This window comes from Equus przewalskii, chromosome 6, assembly GCF_037783145.1.
Source record: "Equus przewalskii isolate Varuska chromosome 6, EquPr2, whole genome shotgun sequence".
Classification (NCBI taxonomy): Eukaryota; Metazoa; Chordata; class Mammalia; order Perissodactyla; family Equidae; genus Equus; species Equus przewalskii.
This window is the reverse complement of record NC_091836.1, coordinates 3617921-3636762: the sequence shown is the minus strand read 5'-3', so window position 1 is coordinate 3636762 and position 18842 is coordinate 3617921. Positions and strand designations below refer to the sequence as shown.

Below are 18842 nucleotides of genomic sequence, written 5' to 3'. Positions count from 1 at the left end.
CCAGTGGTATTCTGTCATAGCGTCTCGAATGGACTAAGACAGCCCCAATCTCCACTGCTTACAATCTTCATCAGATCACACCTTGCCACCCAAGCAAAAGGGGCTAAGAAGGTGGGCTCTGGGCCCGGGTGCCCTGGGTTCAAATCCCAGCTCTGCCACTTGCTTGCTGTGTGACCTTGGGCAAGTTACTTCACCTCTCTGTTTCCCTTCCTGGGGAGGGACGTTTGGGTCTGTACTGGAAACACAAGAGCTGGGCTTGGAGTCGGGATGAGGGCACTGCACACAGTGGGCACAGCGTGGACAAAGGTCCGAAGGCAAGACGGCAGCGGGGCGTTTAGTCCAGGGCGATCCGTGCTGCACGGCAAACAGGGAGAGGACCAGGTCGTGCCTGAGCAGATACAGGGGGCTTCGGGGTTTGGAATTAGAGGCAGATTATTCAACGTGGCTCCGGGGGGGGTGGGCTGCTTCAGAACGAAAAGACAATAAAATGACTTTGTTTATAGATGGTTCATAAAGTTAAAATGTAGGATCACACAATAAGATTCCATTTAAGTTTCCTTAAAGACTACGAATGTGCCTCCTCGATGGCGTTGGCCAGTACGTGTCCATGAATATCTTTTGCTGCTTTTTCGCTTTGTGTCGTTTCCACTCGCTGGATTAGCGTTTCTCATGGTTATTTTGGCATCGTGCTGCTGCCCCATCTGTGAAAATGGGCCAAGGGTGTGCCCTGCCCGTTCTCTTCCTGGGTCTCCGTCCAACTGAAATGCTTGCACCTGTTCACTGAAGACCTGCTCCAGGAGACGCACAGCAGCGCTGTTCATAATGCGCCAAAGGGAAACAGCCAAATGCCCAGAGACTGTAGAATGGATCAATACACAGCGGTTTACTCATATCCTAGAACATGCAAAAATTGCATCTTTTTCTGCAAAATTAAAAAGAACAAATTAGGGGCCGGCCCGGTGGTGCAGCAGTTAAGTGCGCACATTCTGCTTTGGCGGCCTGGGGTTCACCAGCTCAGATCCCGGGTGTGGACATGGCACCGCTTGGCACGCCATGCTGTGGTAGGCGTCCCACGTATAAAGTAGAGGAAGATGGGCACGGATGTTAGCTCAGGGCCAGTCTTCCTCAGCAAAAAAAAAGAGGAGGATTGGCAGTAGTTAGCTCAGGGCCAATCTTCCTCAAAAAAAAAAACAAAAAAACTACAGATATAGACAAGATGGATGAATCTCACAGATACAATTTTGAGTGGAAGAAGCCAGACACAAAGATTCCATTTATAGAAAATACAAAACAGGTGAAATGAATCTATGGGGCTGGGTAGGGATGGGGTCCGGGTGCCCCCTTGGGGGTGGCATCTAGGAGCAGGGCTGGACTTATTCCGCTTCTCGATCTGGGGGTTGATTATGCGGGTGTTCAAGTTGTGAAAATCCGAGTTATTCACTTATATGTGCTTTCCAATAGGTGTTGTTATATTTCCATAAACAGGTTTTTTTTTTTAATGGATCAGCGGCTCGGGAGTGGTTCATCGAGGCCGAGCTGAAATTCGTAAGGTGACGACCACAACCCAGAAACACGCCGTAAGGAGGGGCAGAGGCTGCAGCTCGGCCCACACGGGAAGCGGGAATCTGTCTGCACCGGGATCGTCCGGCCGTGAGCGTGAGCGACTCTCGCAGGTCCCGAGTGGGAACCACGGCGGCTTTCCTCGGATCCGCGGCCGCTCCAGCCCGGTTCCCGGGGAGCTGACGGTTACGAGACGCTCTCGAAAGACGATGTGGGGCCACCAGCCGTCTGAGCTGCCGAAGAATATAGCAGAACCCCGCGAAATGCTTTTCAGACAAAACCCAGGGGCCTCTGGGCTCAACCGAATGTGTTTATTTCACTCCTGAGCTTGAGCAAAATAAGGCAATTCTGGAATCGAATTGATAGATTTGATTACTAGAGACCAAAGTAAAAATAAAAATAAGCTATAGAGGCACATTGTGTGCTCACACAAAGGTCAGCACGAGTCCCCAGGTCTGTGCGGGAGCCGGCTCATCCCAGCTCGCAAGAGTCGATCGTTAAATTTTCAGGAATTTTGTGAACTGTTCGTTCAACACAGCCGTTATGAAAAACAAAAGTATATAAACTTATTGAATAAATTGTATTAAAACCAGAGCAATTGACATCCACAACTCATCACTTGCTATCTATTTTACTAGCATCTATGCTCCTGAGATTTTTTGTATTCATTGTCTCTATTTGGTGAAAACATCATAGGACGGTAGGCTATCCTGTTTCTCTCTCCAATTCTGCGTTTGGTGACATCGTGTTGGTGGCTTGAAATGGGCCCTGGTGGGAGTATTTACACATGGAAACTGGCAAACATGACGAAGCTAATGAATGAATTAATGAATGATGTCAGGGACATCTCTCAGCCTCTCTCTTGTGATTATAAGATGGCTGCTGTGGCTCCAGCCATCGTGCCCGCGTTCCATATGGGAGGAAGAGGTAAGAGGAATGGGAAAAGGGGCAGCGCCAGCTCGTACTGGCCGTTTCATGAGGAAATAAATAACCTCCCCAGAATTCCCCAATTGCCTACGTCCCATTGCCCAGAACCACATCACAGGGCCACGTGTAGCTGCAAGGGAGGCTGAAAAGGCACGTATCTCGATCTCCCGGACTTTAATGCAAACCCAGTGCTGTGGGGTTTTCCTGCCAACAGCATCTGCCCTGTCCCTTCAGTCAAGGGTTCCTTTGTGAGCCGCAGGGCAGCCTGGGGGACGGCGGGGTGGGGTCAGCCCCAAAGGGCCACCAACCTGGGGGACAACGAAGAGAAGCCGTTGCTACATAAATACGAGGTCCACCTGAGTTTTGCAACAACCTTTCTCCGTGACACCGATCCTGCCACCCACGTCCTCGGCTGCCATTTCAGACGAGTGTTGCCGGGAGGCGTTCAGCCCGGGGCCGTCCCTCGGGGGCTGACGTTCCTGACTCTGACGACACGTTGTGATTTCTTAAGAAAACTGAGCTTTGGCACAAAAGGCTCCAACCTCAGATGGCTGACGCTTCGGTGACACACGACGGTTTTCTTTTCCTTTTGGGAGAGCCAGGGGGACGATTCCTCGTGGGGTCGATTTTAAAACGATTTTAAAACACTCTGGCGGGCGCACATCTGGTTTCTTTGCAGAATTGACACAGCCGAAGTCAGGGTGCAGAGGGTGTGGCCGGCCCCCCCAAGTGGGAAGGCCCAACTTTCCAGCCAAGGAAGGGAGTCTTTGGCAAGACGTGTCCACATTTTCTTTTCTTTTTTTTTTTTTTGTTGAGGAAGATTGGCCCTGAGCTAACATCTGCTGCCAACCCTCCTCTTTTTGCTGAGGAAGACTGGCCCTGAGCTCACATCCGTGCCCATCTTCCTCTACTTTATATGTATGCTCGCTGGTGGGAAACGGTCATCGGGGGATTTTTAAAATCACAGGTTTCAAGACAGTTCCGACCAAAGGCTTTTAATCAGATGAGGGGAAGCTGGACGTGACTCGTTTTAAAAGGAACAATCATTTCAGCCGGGATCGGGGGTCACGTTGCATCTGAACAGCAGGCAGGGGTTCCAGGCTGAGTTACAGCGTCCGTCCTGCGGGGCACGGGGACGCGGTGTCCTGCTCCACCGCCCGGCGGGGCGCACAGGTGTTTGGGGTCACCTGGCTGCAGGAATTAAAAGAAGAAGGACAGAGGCTTCCAGCCCGCAAACCTCCCACCCTATTTTTTTAAGGGAATTGATTCTAGAAAAACATCCACACAGGAGTCAGAGAAACCCGCATCGCTGGAGCGACGTTCCCGATCGGGAGAAGCTGGAAGTAACCTCGGTGTCCATCGGGAGGGGATCGAGTCAACAAATTACGGTCCATCTGTACAGTGGGATGTTCCTTTTGCGCAAGGAACAGCAATTCAGCAATTCTGTGTGTAAAAACGTGGACCTTCCAACCAGGCGTTCACTCTCCTGCTCACTCTGACTGTCCCTTTCCAGGGCCAGCGGGGACCCACATGGCTAAACCCAAACAGTGGTCACGTCTCTGTTTGCACACGGGCCAGCCCATCACTGGCTGCCTGGACCAGTGCTGTCCCCTCTGCCCTGGGCCCATCTGTCCTCCCCACCAGAGGGTGCCCGGAGCCTGAGTTGGTCCTGCCTCCTCCACCCACAGCCCTCCAGGATCCCCTCCCTCGGGAAGAAGCTGAGTCCTCCCCGTGGCCCCCCAGGCCCCACACGTCCTGCCCCGTCCCCTCCCTGCCCTCCCTCCTCCCTCTCTCCCCCTCCTCCCTCTGCTCCAGCCACATGGGCCTCCTCGCTGATCCTCAGATCACCACTCCCATTCCTGCCCCAGGGCCTTTGCATGGTCTGTGCCCTCCATCTGGAGCTCTCTTCCCCTAGATGTGCCCCTGACTCACTCCCTCACTTCCTTCAGGTCTTTGCTCACATGTCCCCTTCTCGGTGAGACCCCAAACATCCTGTACAAAATCGTACCCCAGCCCCCAGCCCCCAGCCCTCTTACTTTCTTCTTTCCGGGAGCATTTCCAGTTTTCTAACCTGCTCCCCAATTTGGTTATTTGTCCTGCCTGCCTCCCCGGAGAGGCCGTGAGCTCCCCTGGGCGGGCATTTTTTACCTGTCTTCTTCCCCGGTGTAGCCCAAGCTCCTGGAACAGAGCCAGGATGACAAAGGCACTCTGGCAGTGTTTGCTGAGTGACTGAATGTAAGCGGCTGGAATGTAAACTCCTTTCCCCTCCTCCCTCCTACGTGGATGAGTCGGCTCTCACCATACGGAGGAGCTGCCCCTTCTCCCTCAGCCCATTTATTTAGGAACCCAATTATTTATAACAGTTTAGATATTTCTTTTATTCTACGGGTTATAATCCAGCATCATCATTTGTTTCGTTGTTTCGATTCTTCTCGCTTCAGCTGTGGGAGCAGCTTCGTCTACATCTCTCATGTCTCTCTCTATTTTTTTTTTTTTTGAGTATTTTCTTACTTTTTTCAACACAAGATGCTCCAGCTCGACCTTGCGTTTTCCCTGCCCCGGCCCATCCTGGCTTCCGGCCCCTTGACTTATTGCTCATTTCTTCCTCTGACGGGAACCTGGCTCTCGACATCCACAATTCATTTACTCCTCGGTTCAGCCCCAGGGTTCCTACTAAGTGGCCGCAGAACGGCTGGCGAGTGAGAACCAGGTTTTCTAACGCAAACACGCGTTGGTGTCTAGGTATCCTCGGTTTTCGTCTGACAGCATCCAGCTGCAACGCTGTTCCCCGAGGGGACTTAGATTAGCTCCTTTCCGCCCCCTCCCTCCTCCTCGGTGGCTCAGGCGGGTTCATGGGTTACTGTCTGTGCTCCGTTTGCGGGGGGGGTCTTGCCACATCCTGGGATCTCGACTTTCATTAGCGATGGTTTGGGGTGTGTGAAGCAGGACCCTGATAGAGAGTGAGAGCTCCCCCCAAAGCTGCACTCAGAGAGGGTCCCCCCGTTTCTTTTAAATGCTTCCCACCAGCCCCCCTAGGTAACCAACCACCTCAGGCTCTCTGGGTGTATCCGCCAACACCAGGACTTGGAGAACCATCTGCCAGGCTCCGGGATGGGCACGGCGGGTGCCCAGGGGACCAAGACATGTCCTTCTGCTCACGGGGCTCACGGTCAAGTGGCGGGACAGTCAAGGGCCCAGGCAGATAGAGCAGGTGGTCACTGGGTGCGTGCTGGGGGAAAGGATGCTGGAGTGACTTGACTGGGGCACCCCCCAAAAAAATATGCCCACGTCCTAATAGGGGAGCCTGTGACTGTGACCTTATTTGGAGAAAGTGTCTTTGCAGGTGTAGTTAAGGGTCTTGAGATGAAGGGATCCCGGATTATCCGGGCAGGCCCTAAATCCAGTGACCGACGTCCTTGGAAGAGCAAGGCTGAGGGATGCTGGACACAATGGGAAGAGAAGATGCTGGACCACGGATGCCCGGGGCCCCCAGAAGCTGGAGGAGGCAGGAGGGACCCTCCCTCAGAGCCCCAGCGGGGAGCACGGCCCTGGGACCCCTGGATTTCGGCGTCTGGCCTCCAGGACTGTGAGAGGAGAAAAGTCCACTGTTTTCAGCCCCCGTTTACGGTCCTCAGTTACAGCCGCCCCAGGAGACGAACGGGGGGGCCCGGAGCATTAAAGGGCCCGGGGGCCAGCAGGGGTCCCTCGGAAGGGCTGGTGACACAGAAACTCTTTCCAAACGCCCACATCTGGGGTCTTGTTGGGGCTGGTGGGGGTGGGGACGCTGTCTCGACCCTGGCCGCCCCTCCCGCCTCCTCCCTGCAGAACCTGCTGGGAGGGGACTCATTTGTCCCTGTCACTTGGTGAGTGGCCTGGATGGATGGTGCATGGGGGCACCAGGCACCAGCTCTTCACTCTTCCCGGCCTCGCCTCGACCAGTCGTGTGTCACCCCTCGGGCTGCCGGTGGCAGCAAATAATTCTTATTTTCTCCATTAGCAGAGCCAAAGCACTAGGTGAATCTGATCCATCAATAATGTCCCCGGGCACGGGCGCCAGCTCTGAGGCGGGTCCCCAGCTAGGGCCGCAGGGCCTTCCAAGCCCAGCTTCTGGGGCCCTGGGGGACTGTGGGACGCTTCTCTCCCTGGAGGTGATTTTGGGGCTGGGATTCTGTGTCCCCGAGTGACCTGGGGGTGGGGACAGCTGGCAATCAGATTTCAGCACCATCATAAAAGCCCTGAATTGTGACCCTGGGGCTACAGCCAGGACTCACGCTGCAGAGGCCACAGAGCCTCAAGTCCAGTCCTTTTCTGTCCTGGCCAAAGGGGGTGACTTGAGGGGTCAGGGACAGCCTGTAGGGGTTGAGACGGGGCCTGTTTGGTCCTCCAGCCAGCTGTCAGCAGGACGAGTGGACGCCGAGGCGTGGAGGGCAGAGGCCTCCAATGGACGGATGACAGATGATGGATGGATGATGGATGGATGGACGGACACACAGATTGATGGATGGATGATGGATGGATGGATGGATGGAGGATCCTGGTCAGTCTCTCTCTCTTTCCGCCACGCTCCTGGGTGGGAAGGGCCATGTAGGGGGCAGTCGGCCTAACTGGGGGTCTTCGAGAGACAATGGCGGGGGCACTGGGGGCTGCACCCACGGGAGAGCGATTTTGTCACTGACACAGAGCGGGCGTGGACGCTGCCACCCCTGCTGACTCCAGGTCTGGGATGCGCACTAATTTTTCTGTCAAAGGCCAGACGCCAGACATGTCCAGCCTTGGGGGCCGGGTGCTCTCTGTGGTTATGGCTCAGCTCTGCCATTTTGGGGCACGAGTCACTGTGGATGACACTAAATGAACGAGTGGGGCCGTGTGCCGATAAAGCTTTATTGACAAAGACAAGTGGAGGGCCGGATTTGGCCCGAGGGCTGTGGGTTTGGGGCCTTGCCCGAGGAGCACGGGGGACTCAACACGACATACCCCCAGCCCAGGTCTTTGTCACAGGCCGTCCCCTGAGTGGTCGGATCCATTTAAACGTCACCTCCCACACGGGGGTCCCTGACATGGTATCCCACAGGCCTCTGCCCCGGCTCTTGTCCTTAGGGCGTGTCACAGCTGTCCTGGAGGTCCCTCAGGCTGCCACAGCCGCCTGCTGTCCTGAACTTTGCCCTCCAGAGAAGTGGTGACTGATCCCCGGGGTCCCAGCACAGGCGGCTGCGCAGAAAACACCTGCCGCCTGAATCAAAGAAGCCCACGCGGACACGGCCCAGGCCCGGCGCCCGGGGCGCCAGAGACGCCGTGGGCTCCGCACGGCTGCACGTTTTGGGGTCCAGCTGGCGCCTCGGCCCTGGACGCGGGCCGCGATGGCCTGTCTCAAGTCGCCTTCCCGTCGTAAGACGTTTCAGAGCGACGGGCAGGGCGAGCCCCCTGCAGCCCCGCGGGACCACCTGGACAGCGGCGGGGGCTCTGTCTGTGGCCCCTTCCTTGGGGCAGAGGCTGGACCATGTCCACCTGGCCCCTTGGGAGCAGAAGGGGAAACTGAGTCCCGGCGCTGTCATGAGGACGCTGGAGGCAGCCTCTCTCTGGACAGGAGGGTACGGGGAGGGGTGAGGGGCGGTGGCTGGAGACTTCACCCAAGGCCACCTCCGCCCAGGACACAGCCGCCCTGCGAGGACGCCGTTCTGCAGAGGAAACACCGAGGCCCCCGGAGGGCAGCCCCTGCCCAGCGTCCCCACCGTCCTGCAGGGACAGCCCGGGCCCAGCCCCGGGGCCCCTTCTCACCTTCCAGTGAATACTTCACCCGCGTGCTGACCTCTCCGGAAGGCCCGCCCCCGCCCCCAGACCCGCGTGTCAGCCGAGCACCTTCACGTGGGTGGACAACGCCCAATGCGAGCTGCTGACCTCCCCCCGCCCCCAGCCGCCCCTCCCAGTCCATGGCAAAGCCCCCTCTGTCCTGGTCCCAGCTCTGGCCCTCTTGGTCTGTCCTCCCCGCAGCACCCCCCAGAGGGCGCCCGGGGGCCCCTGAGTTGGTCCCGCCCTCCTCCGCCTGCAGCCCTCCAGGCTCCCCTCCCTGGGGGGAGAAGCCGAGTCCTCCCCGCGGCCCCCCAGGCCCCGCAAGACCTGCCCACTCCCGCCCTGCCCCCCCCCCCACTTCTGCCCCAGCCACACGGGCCTCCTCGCTGATCCTCCAACACGCCTGGTCCTGCCCCAGGGCCTTTGCACAGGCTGTCCCCACCGCCCCCAAGCCCTGTGGCTCCCTCTCTCTTCTCCTTAAAGACTCCCAGCGCCAGCATGTCCTCCATGTGTCCCTGCTTCGTGCTTTCTTTGGCAGCTGACATCTCGGAGGGTTTACTTACTGTCAGCCCCTCCCACTGGTGCCCGCTCCTCCAGGGCCAGGTCGGGACCTGCTGCACTCGTGCTGAATCCCTAGGACTTGCTGAGTGACCGACACATCCAGGGATGCGGGGGGCCCAGCCGCAGCCTAGGACCACGAGACCCTACTGTCTCCCACGCCGCCTGGCCGCCCGCCACCAAACACGTTCCCGGGCTCGGACGTCACAGGACCCAGGTCGGGGCCGGGAGGGCAGTGGGGGAGGGCAGCTGCCAGCCTCTGACAGGCGAGGGTCACGCAGCGACAGAGCCTCGCCTCGGCCCCTCTGCCACCGCCTGCCCCCAGCAGCCTCAGGCGGTGGACGTCCCACGGGGGAAGGACGCCTCCTCCGTCCCCGGCCCCCCGTGGGGACCCCGCCCGCCCGGCCCGCTCGGAAATGAAGACACGCCGACGACAGGGGCAGTGAGTCGCAATGCTCGGAGCCTTTAATTCATCATGAGCCTAGAGGCGGCAGACGAGGGAAAATACAGCGCATCCTTAACCTCGGGGGAAAACCGGGCGGGGGGGGTGTTTTTCATTTGTTCCCGTTTCTGCACCGGGACACAGACACGTCCCTGCAGGGAACGGCGTCTCCCCTCGGCCGGGCCGCGGCCTGTCTGCACCAGTTGTCCCGGAACCTGCGATGGCCGCGACTCCCCGAGCTGCCGCCGCCGCCGGGCTGGCCTCCCCTCGGACCAGCAGCGGGGTGGCCCCTCGCGCTCCCTTCTCTTTACAATATAAATACCGTTTCAAACTAATATGAACACAGTGAGGGCCCGCGGGCTGCTGCATGCAGAGGGACCCCGCCGCCGGCTCCGGGGACCCCCGCCCGCCCCGGGGCACCTGCCCCCCTCCCCCCACCAGGAAACGAAGGTCCTCGGCTCAGCGACCTTCTTTCCTTTTCCTGAAACACGTGCCTCCCGCCTGGCAGCTGCAGGACACTCCTCTCTACACGAGGACATCACGCTCTCGGGCCCTCGGGGGGACGGCAGGGGACAGCCGTGGCGGGAGGGCTCCACAGGGCGCTGGGGGCCCGGCCCAAGCTGAGAGGCACAGCTCCCCTCGCTCACAGATTCACTCCACCAGCCCTAGGAGGCCGCCGCGACCCCGTCTTGCTGCCCCCCAGACACACAAACCCACACGTCGCAAACAGGACACAGGCCGCCACCGGCCCCCGGGGCCGAGGAAGGGCCCCTGCACGCGCGGGGCCGCAGCCAGAGCAGGGTCAGTGGCCTCGCCCGAGCCGGGGACAGCCAGACGTGGGCCCTGGAGCGCCTGACCCCTCTGCGTCCTGCATCCCCACAGAACCAGTCGTCCCTTGCTGCGGCCACGGGGGGTCACCCACACTTGTCTCTGGATGGATGGCCGGGCCACACGCACGTCGGGGGTTCCCTCACCCTGAGCGCTTCCTCCCTGACTCCTGGGGACCCCCGACCAGGGTCTCGCAGGGGTAGCTCTGCTGGGGGAGGAGCGAGGATGGAACCAACCAGAAAAGGCCGCGGGACAGGAGGGAGCCCCGACCCAAAGCCACGAGGCCACTCAGGGCGCCCGGGCCTCCTCCTGCCGGGCGCGGGGACCGGCCCCTGGGTCCCCCGGGCGCCCTGCCACTCCGACAGGAAGGGCTCCAGCCACAGACACCGGAAAGCCAGAAGCTTCGCTCCCTCAGCGACCTCGGTTCTGGGCAAAGAACGTTGTGTGTTGTTTGATTTTTAAAGCCACAAATCTAGAAAACAACGTCGGGGTTTTTTTTTCCTTTTCTTTGTTTTCCATTTTTTCTTGCATTTTTTTTTAAACAATAGGTATTTATAGAAAGAACGTCACAAAGGTGATCTATGTACAAAGTCACAACCCCAGAGGCTGCCGGGGGCGGAGACACAGTAGCACCTTTTCGAGAAGAGCTGACGTGGTTGGCGGGCTGAGGAGGGCGCCCCGGCCGCCCGAGCCCGCGGCCCTGCTCCCTGAGTCCGGGGCGCGTGCGCGTCCTGCTGCCCCTGTCGCCTCGGGGCCGGAGGCCAGGACACAAGTCACAGCGAGCGGGGGCCGGGCTGGGGCTCCCCGGTGGCCGTCCTAGAAGGGGGCCCCAGGCCGGCCCTGCGCCTGCAGGAGGCTCTCCATGAAGGCCAGGTAGTCCGGGGTCCGGCCCGAGTCATCGGGGGCGCGCGGGGGGCCCACCCGGGGGCGCTTGGCGGCCTTCACCTCCTCTCCTGAGAAGACGTTCTCCTGGGGCGCCCCGGTGCTCACCGACTGCAGGAGAGCGACGGCACACGGTTAGCGGGGCCCCCACGTCCACGCGTCAGGCCCTAAGCCCCGGGGGACGGCGTCTGCAGATGGGGCCTCCGGGAGGGGTGACGAGGTCATGAGGTGGAGCCCCAAGAATGGGGTCAGTGCCCCAGTAAAGGGACCCCAGGGCTCGCTCTGCCTCCCCAACGTGAGGACGCGGTGAGACCAGACTCCAGGATTGCGAGAGACAACATCCACTGTCCACACCCCCGTCTGTGGCATTTTTCTAGGAGCCCAAACAGCCTGAGCTCAGGCTCCGCTCAGGCGCCTCTCGGGAGGTGATGCCACCCTGCTGGGGGCCAAGGGCCCTAGGCCACTGTCTCTCAGCCACCAACCCGAAGAGGGACACCCAAGGGCTGGGGACGCCGCTCAGCACTCCTGCCTTGGTGCTGACCTCTGATCCTGGAGCGAGCCCCCTGGCAGCCAGGGCGAGAACAGGCCCACACCCCCAGTCACGAGCAGAGAAGGGCAGGGGGTGCGGGCCTGGTCTGTCCTGCCCGACATGGCTCCCGGCCCGGCCTGGCTGAGCCTCCCACAGGGCAAGGGAGGCAGGGTGCCCGTCTGTCTGTCCCCCGAGGGGACCTGGCACCAGAGGCCAGCTGTGCAACGGCCCAGCTCCAGTATCTTCAGCTCATTAGTCGAAGGCCACAGCCGCCTGCTCCCCAAACTTGGACTAAACACAAAAGGAAGAAAACCCGACAGGCTGTGGGGACAACGCCAGCCCGCTGCCCCGCCCTGGGACGCGCTGCGCCCTCAACAGCCACCAACTCGGAGCTCTAGGTTTCTGTCCGGGGGGCCGTGGCCGAGCTGAGCCTGGACACCGGTTCATCTCCCGAGGGGAACGGCCAGCCCCCCAGGCCACTCCCGCCACACACCGGGCTCCCTGGCTGCCGGCCCCCCACAGGTGCGGAGATCAAGGCCATTTGAGACAGGCCACATCCTCAAGGAACACTGAGGGCTTCTGGGCCCCCCGCAGCCCGGCCACTCACCAGCCGCGACCGGACCCTCTTGGGGAGCTCCTCGTCCAGGGTGAAGAGGTCGCCTCGCTTCACCGTCAGCTGCGACCCGTCCTCAAACTCCACCTGCGGGGGGGTGGGCGCAGTTCTCAGGGCCGCACGGAGCCCGGCCCGCGGCCACCACTGCGTGCCCGCGAGAGAGCACCGGGCCCTGGGGTCCTCCCTGCCCGCTCACGTCCCCACTCATCAAGGGAGGGCAGCAAGAGGGAAAGACAGATGAAAAGAGGGACGAGGTGCTGATGAACATGAGAGGAAGACGGCAGGGGATTAGTGGTGGTCGGCTGTGGTCGCTGGAACAGGGGTGGGTTTTCTTTGAAGAGTCCATGCTTTTTTTTTTTTTTGCTGAGGAAGACTGAGTCTGAGCTGCTATCTGTGCCCATCTTCCTCTATTTTATGTGGGATGCTGGCAGAGCATGGCTGATGAGGGGTGCACAGGTCCTCACCTGGGATCCAGGCCCGCCAACCCCAGGCTACTGAAGCAGAGCATGGGGCTCTAACCACTATGCAACCAGACCAACCCCCAGATTCCACACTTTCAAATAATTTTTTCTCTACAATGAAGGAAACAAACAACTATCTTGATTTAAAAAAAACCAGGAGCTCTGAAGTATACACTTAAAAATGTTAAAAACAGTACATTTATGTTATGTATTTTTACCACAATAGGAAAAAAAATTGAGAAGAAATATAAATGGGAAAATATCAGACAGTCGGGGGCCCCTTCCACCTTGAAAATAAACAAGCCCTGACCTCCTAAGTCGGGGAGCATCCACCGCCCCCACCGGGATCTTGCCGGGCCCGACCCTGACCCCGACCCCAGCCCCCTTCTCCGTCCTGCCCCATCCCCTCCGTCCTTGTCTCTATCTCCGGCCCCTTCCACCCCATCCCGTCCCGCCCCGCCGCTCGAGGGAGGGAGGCTGCCCACCTGGTAGATGTGGCTGGTCACGGCGGAGATGAAGCGGGCCTTGTAGATGTTGCCGTCGGTCCACCGGAGCTCCACGAAGTCGCCCTCGGGCGGCGGCCCCAGCCGGGCACAGTCCCTGCTCTGGGGGAGGAGCGGCGGCTGCGGAGGCCTCCCAGGGCCGAGCGCCCCCTCCCGCCCCGCTGCCGCCCGCGCCCGCGGACAGTCCCTGTGGCGGAGACCGTCTGCTCCGGGTCTGCAGACCCGCCCGGGACTCGGGGACCCCGCAGGCCCGCCCCCCGCACCCGCCCCCGGCGCCCGCCGCCCACGCTCACGGTGATGCTCTCGGGGTACAGGTTGTCGCTGTAGGAGCCGTCGTCGAAGTTGACCTCGTAGAAGGTCTGCGCGGTGGCGCCGATGACGCGGCCGCGGTAGTACAGCCCGTTGCGGTTCTTGGTGATGACCACCTGGCCCAGCGACACCGCGCGCAGCAGCTGCACCTGCGGGGGCGGGGCCGTGAGCGCGGGGCGGGGCCTGAGCACGCAGGGGGGCGGGGCCTGAGCACGCAGGGGGGCGGGGCTGTGAGCGAGGGGCGGGGCCTGAGCACGCAGGGGGCGGGGGGGCGGGCCTGAGCACGCAGGGGCGGGCTGTGAGCGAGGGGCGGGGCCTGAGCACGCAGGGGGCGGGGCGGGGCTGCGGGGGCGGGGCTGTGAGCGCGGGGCGGGGCCTGAGCACGCAGGGGGCGGGGGCGGGGCTGTGAGCGCGGGGCGGGGCCTGAGCACGCGGGGGGGGGGGGGGGGGGGGGGGCTGGGGGTGGGACGGGGGCTGGGGCGGGCACTGGCGCGGGCGCTCACCGTGTGCGGCCCCGACTTGTGCTTGAAGCAGGTGATGGACACGACGTAGGGCCAGTCGTCCGGCTCCATGAGCACCCCAGCGGCGTGCGCGCAGGTCACGTGGAAGGAGGTGGAGCAGTGCTCACAGGAGCACTGGATGCAGGCGCCCGACAGCTTCCTCATCCGCTTCCGGCAGTACACGCACTTCTGGGGGTGCAGGGGACAGGGGCTCAGCGCGCCTGTGACCCCTGGGGCTGGAAGCCCGTCTACCGGGCCCCCAGGACTGTCTCCTGGGTCGGGCTGAGACCCAGGGCTGGAACCGGCCTGGCAGCCCAGCCGTGGACGGAGGGAGCCTGGGAAAAGCCCGGAGCTGTGCCTGGCCAGAGTCTTGACCGCGGCAGACAGCCCCCCAAACCAGCCCCGGCAGGGCCCTCCAGGCCCACCAACCCGCCTGCAGTGGGATCCCTGGAGCACTTCTGGGGGCTTCTCCACCCGCCCCTCTGCATGGTTGCCTGGAACAGGCACCAGAGAGCCACACACTGGAACACGATGCAGCCGTGAAAAGGAGCGGGGCCCTGACACAGCTGCACGTGGACGGACCTACACACACTACGCTCAGGGAGAGAAGCAGACACAGAAGGACACACGGCGTGTGATCCCATGGACGGGAAACATCCAGAACAGGCTGATCCACAGATAGCAGGCTTGTGGGGGCCAGGGACTGGGGAGGAGGTGGGGGGACTGCTGATGGGGACGGGACTGTTTTGTGGTGATGGAATGCTCTGGAATTAGAGATAATGGCTGACTAAGTCTGTGAACATCCTAAAAACCAGTGAATTGTCCACTTTAAGTTGGTTACAATGGGGGCCGGCCCAGTGGCACAGCAGTTAAGTTCGCATGCTCCACTTCAGCAGCCCAGGATTCGAGGGCTCGGATCCCGGGTGTGGACCTAGACACCGCTGAGCGAGCCATGGTGTGGCAGCATCCCACATACAAAGTAGGGGAAGATGGGCACAGATGTTAGCTCAGGGCCAGTCTTTCTCAGAAAAAATAAATAAAAATAAAGATAAAATGGTTACAATGGGGAATTTTATCTTAACCTTGAATGACACGCCCTGCATGGCAGCCCCCCAGGAGAAGCGGCATGTGTGGGCGGGCACTGTGGGAACGCCCCCAGACCTGCCCTCGGCCCTCGGAGCACCCAGGCCCCGGCCGGCTGTGATTAACTAGGGCCTCCATCACTGGTAACCGTGTTCACGAGCCAGGCGATCGATGGCGATGAGATCTCATGATTAACCTGTCAATACTGACTCATCCTAGGGCCGCCGGGGACAGGCTGACATGCACGCTCCCTTCGCAGTAAGCCTCCAGTCCGGGCCGCATGCTTCTCGGGGAGCGGGAGGCGGCACCAGCCTGGGGAGAGGTCCAGCCTCGGCCAGTGGGTGCTGAGCAATCATGCACATGTCACTACGTCACCCGAGGGCATCCAGGGCCCAGGAGAGCCCAGCCACGACCCCACGGCCAAGGACCAGGAGAAACCCACGCCCGGGTCTGATGGCAGCACGTTCGTTGCTGCCCAGGTGACATCTCCTTATTTTGAGTCTCCGAATCACAAAGATATGGGCCAGGCCCCCACTGCCGCCGCGTGTCAGGACTGCGCGGGGGGCCGCTGTAAGGGCCTGGCTGGGCCACCCTCATCTGCGGCCTCAGGGCTGAGAAGGGACACAGGGTGGGCTGCAGGGGTCTGGGGAGAGTGGTGGTCCAGGGAGGCCTGAGCCTGCCCCCTGCCCCCCCCAGGCCCTGATGGTCCCCAAACCTCAGGAGGGCGCACAGAGAGCACAGAGCTCATGCCACCCGCCCACCGGCCGAGCCTCCAGGGCCCCAGGAGCTGCCCCTCCACCCAGGCCCCCCAGACCTCACGGCTCCTCCAGGGACTATCTCAGCCCGGTGAGGGCACGAGGGCATGGCCCAGAACCTGGCTACCCTGGGCTCAGGCCGTGGGATGGGCTGGGCCAGCCCCCACTCCCCAGGGCCCCCCAGGCACCCAGAGCCGGGGGCCAGACGGATGGACGGATGACCAGGAGTGACGGTCCCTGATCCTGCGGCCCAGGAATGCGGGCAGGCGGCTGGGCACGCAGGGGTTAAGCGCCGTGCGCGCTCCGTCAGGCAGTCAAGGCCGCCTCCTGCGGAGGACTTTAATTCCTCATTACACGCGCTGGTAACGAAGAGGCCGCGCTGCAAATGTCAGGCGATCCATAAAGCGTCTGGGGGCACATTGGTCGGCCGCGCGGACGTCACTCCGCCCGAATGATGAGGCGGCCGCGGTCCCCTAATCACCTGGCCCGGATCCACCGCCCGCAGCCCGATTTCTATGCCTCCCGCCCACGGGGGCCTGGAGGGGCGTCAACACCCAGGGCTGCCTGGGAAATGACCCATCAGACAAAGCACTGGGATGCTGTTGGGGGCCCCAGCCCAAGACCAGCCCCCAGTGCCATGTGACGTGTCCCCTCAGGGCCACCACTCCTGCGTCCCCTAGTGGGGACACATGCCCAGCAAGACCGCCCACAAAGTCACAACACTGCCGACTCGAGGGCGGACCCGGTGCACAGACGGCAGGATCAGCGCCGGACGTGAGGCCCGTCAACGGTCGCCGAGCAGGGGCTATTAGCAGCCCATTCTACAGATGGGAAAGCTGAGGCACAGAGAGATCAAGGAAGGTCTTTGGAGTCACACAGCTGGCTGATGGCCGAGCTGGGAATGGAAGCCAGCACTCGCTCACGGCCACACTCCGCCTGCTGCCCCTGAAGGTCCCCCAGGGGTGACCGTCGTCAGAGAGCATCCCGTCCCAGGCCAGCGCTGGCTCATCAGAGCAGGAAGCTGAATGCGCATGAAGAGGGGCCAGTTGGGAACTCCGATGACTCAGCAGTGAAAATACAACCGGGTGCACAAATGTGCGAAGGGCTCAAAGGGAAACTTCTCTACAGAAGACACACGCGTGGCCACGGGCACACGAAATAGGCGCTCGATACCGCTATTGTCAGGAAATGCACGTGAGGGGCCACCCACGCCCGCCAGAACGGCTGTCGCTGAGAAGATGAGAGAGGACAAGCGTGGGCGAGGACGGGGAGAACGGGAAGCCTGGCGCCCAGCCGGTGGGAGTGCGACCGGTGCGGCCCCGTGGAGAACGGGGTGGGGGCTCCACACGATGCAGCCATCCCACGCTGGGCGCGTCCCCGAGAAACAGAAACAGGACATGGAAGGGATGTTGGCACATGCGCATAGCAGCCCGGACGCGGAAACCACCCCAGTGTCCACGATGGACGAGAAGACACAGGAGATGTGGTGTCAACACCAGGGGGCAGCGAGGGGCTCGAGAAGGGAGGCCTGGCACTCACGACGCCGCAGCCGGGCCCCAGGGCACAAGGCTCAGGGGGACCAGACACAGGACGCCCGCTTCGAGGCCCCGCCCACGCTGTCGAGCCCGTGGAAGCAGGTCGAGGGGCGTCTGCGGGGACCGGGCAGGACATGGGAGATGCTGGTCCACAGCATCCCGCGTCAGTCCCGCGAGACCAACGCATTCTAGAGCCGGGCGGGCAACCTCGCGCCCACGGCACCTGCACTGAGCTCTGTGCAGAGGGAAGCTCTCCTGTTAAGCGTTTTTACCATGATTTTAAAACCAAAGGAGGAGCGAGTCAGGCGAGGAGAGAACAGGGCGGAGCACGTGCGGCTCCGGCTCCTGAAGAAGCTGGAAACCGCACGTGTTGCTAGACCGTGGGAGGCCGCGTCTGCACCAGACGGGGGCTGGGCCATAGCGCCCGGGGACCCGCCCTCCTGGCACGTCCGTGCTTGTGACCCTGCACCTGCGCCTCCAGGCAGAACCTAACGGGTTTGCCCAAACCAAACGCCATGGCGGCGCGCCCTCCACCCGCAGGCCCAGGCACAGGGCCTACCAGCTTCCACCGCTGCTCGGGGATGGCGCTGATGTCCACGGGGTGGCGCTCCATCACGTTCAGGAACCGCGCTTCGGGGACGGCGATGGCGCAGATCACGTGGATCCACCTGGGGGGAGCGGGTAGGGTCAGGGGTCACGGTGCAACGCCCCCGGTCATCTCACTGCCCCCCTCCATGATGCTGCTGCCAGCTGGTCAGGACTTGGGGACGTTAAGGGACGGTCCGGGTGCTCGTTTGCTCCTCCTGGTCCCGCCTCCCCGGGACTGGGGGCCCGCGGACGCCCCTGCACCCACCTCCTGTCGGTCGTCATCTGCAGGGCGCCGCCCCGGAGGTTGCACAGGCAGCACTCCTGCGGGACAGACAGTGCATGAGGGCCGCTCACTCGCCTGCCCGGCCCTCACACTTGAGGCCGCCACCCTCCCTGCCAAGGCGGAGACCGGGCGCGAGGCTGCCAGCCCAGGGCGAGTTACCGCAGTCCAGGCGTGCGCTGTGCATCGGGAGCACGTCCAGCCCTCGTTGACCAGCTCGGGGCGGATGCCGTAACAACCTGGAAGACAGCGGGGGTGGCTGGGACCAGGGGCTGGCGCCTGTCCCCAAGGCTGCTAGCACACTGAGCAGACGGGGCCTTCTGGAGATGGGCGGTAGCACTGAGGGCATCGGCGCCCACCACCCCCTACCTCCCTCCAGGCCACCACATGCGGAGCAGGAGAAGGGCCTGGAAACAGATGTGGCGAGGAGAGTGGCCCCTCGTGGGAGCCCCCATGGGTCTGCTCAGCCCAGGCCCCTCGCCACCCCCAGTCCAGACGGCCCGCCAGGCTCTGCAGAGCCAAGACCCTGGAAACGCCACGGGGCTGCCGGACACGGGGCCCAGAGGGCAGAGCGGCCATCCAGTGCTCTGGCGGAGTGACTACTCCTGAGCCCATGGCGGGGGCTCTGGGTCTGGGGTCATTGCTTGGCAGGACTGCAGGACCCTCGGCCAGCTGGAGCCACCCTGGCTGGAGTGGACAGTG

The 18842-nt window shown here is 61.8% G+C and overlaps 1 protein-coding gene across 5 annotated transcripts in view; it reads right to left on the bottom strand.

Annotated features, from left to right (window-relative positions):
• Positions 1 to 10649: 10649 nt before the first annotated feature.
• The window catches only part of KDM4B (lysine demethylase 4B), a 117324-nt gene continuing 109131 nt past the window's right edge, over positions 10650 to 18842 (bottom strand). For 4 of the 5 annotated variants that reach the window (XM_070622680.1, XM_070622681.1, XM_070622682.1 and 1 more), the window contains 8 exons: positions 18303 to 18379; positions 18126 to 18181; positions 17832 to 17940; positions 13903 to 14088; positions 13384 to 13548; positions 13073 to 13192; positions 12121 to 12213; positions 10650 to 11095 (listed from right to left, as the gene is read on the bottom strand). In XM_070622680.1, the coding sequence (XP_070478781.1) occupies positions 10919 to 11095; positions 12121 to 12213; positions 13073 to 13192; positions 13384 to 13548; positions 13903 to 14088; positions 17832 to 17940; positions 18126 to 18181; positions 18303 to 18379 (983 nt within the window). In that variant the 3' untranslated portion in view covers positions 10650 to 10918. Of the gene's footprint in view, positions 11805 to 12120; positions 12214 to 13072; positions 13193 to 13383; positions 13549 to 13902; positions 14089 to 17831; positions 17941 to 18125; positions 18182 to 18302; positions 18380 to 18842 lie in introns of all 5 variants that reach the window. The other variant, XM_070622684.1, reaches the window with a different exon arrangement.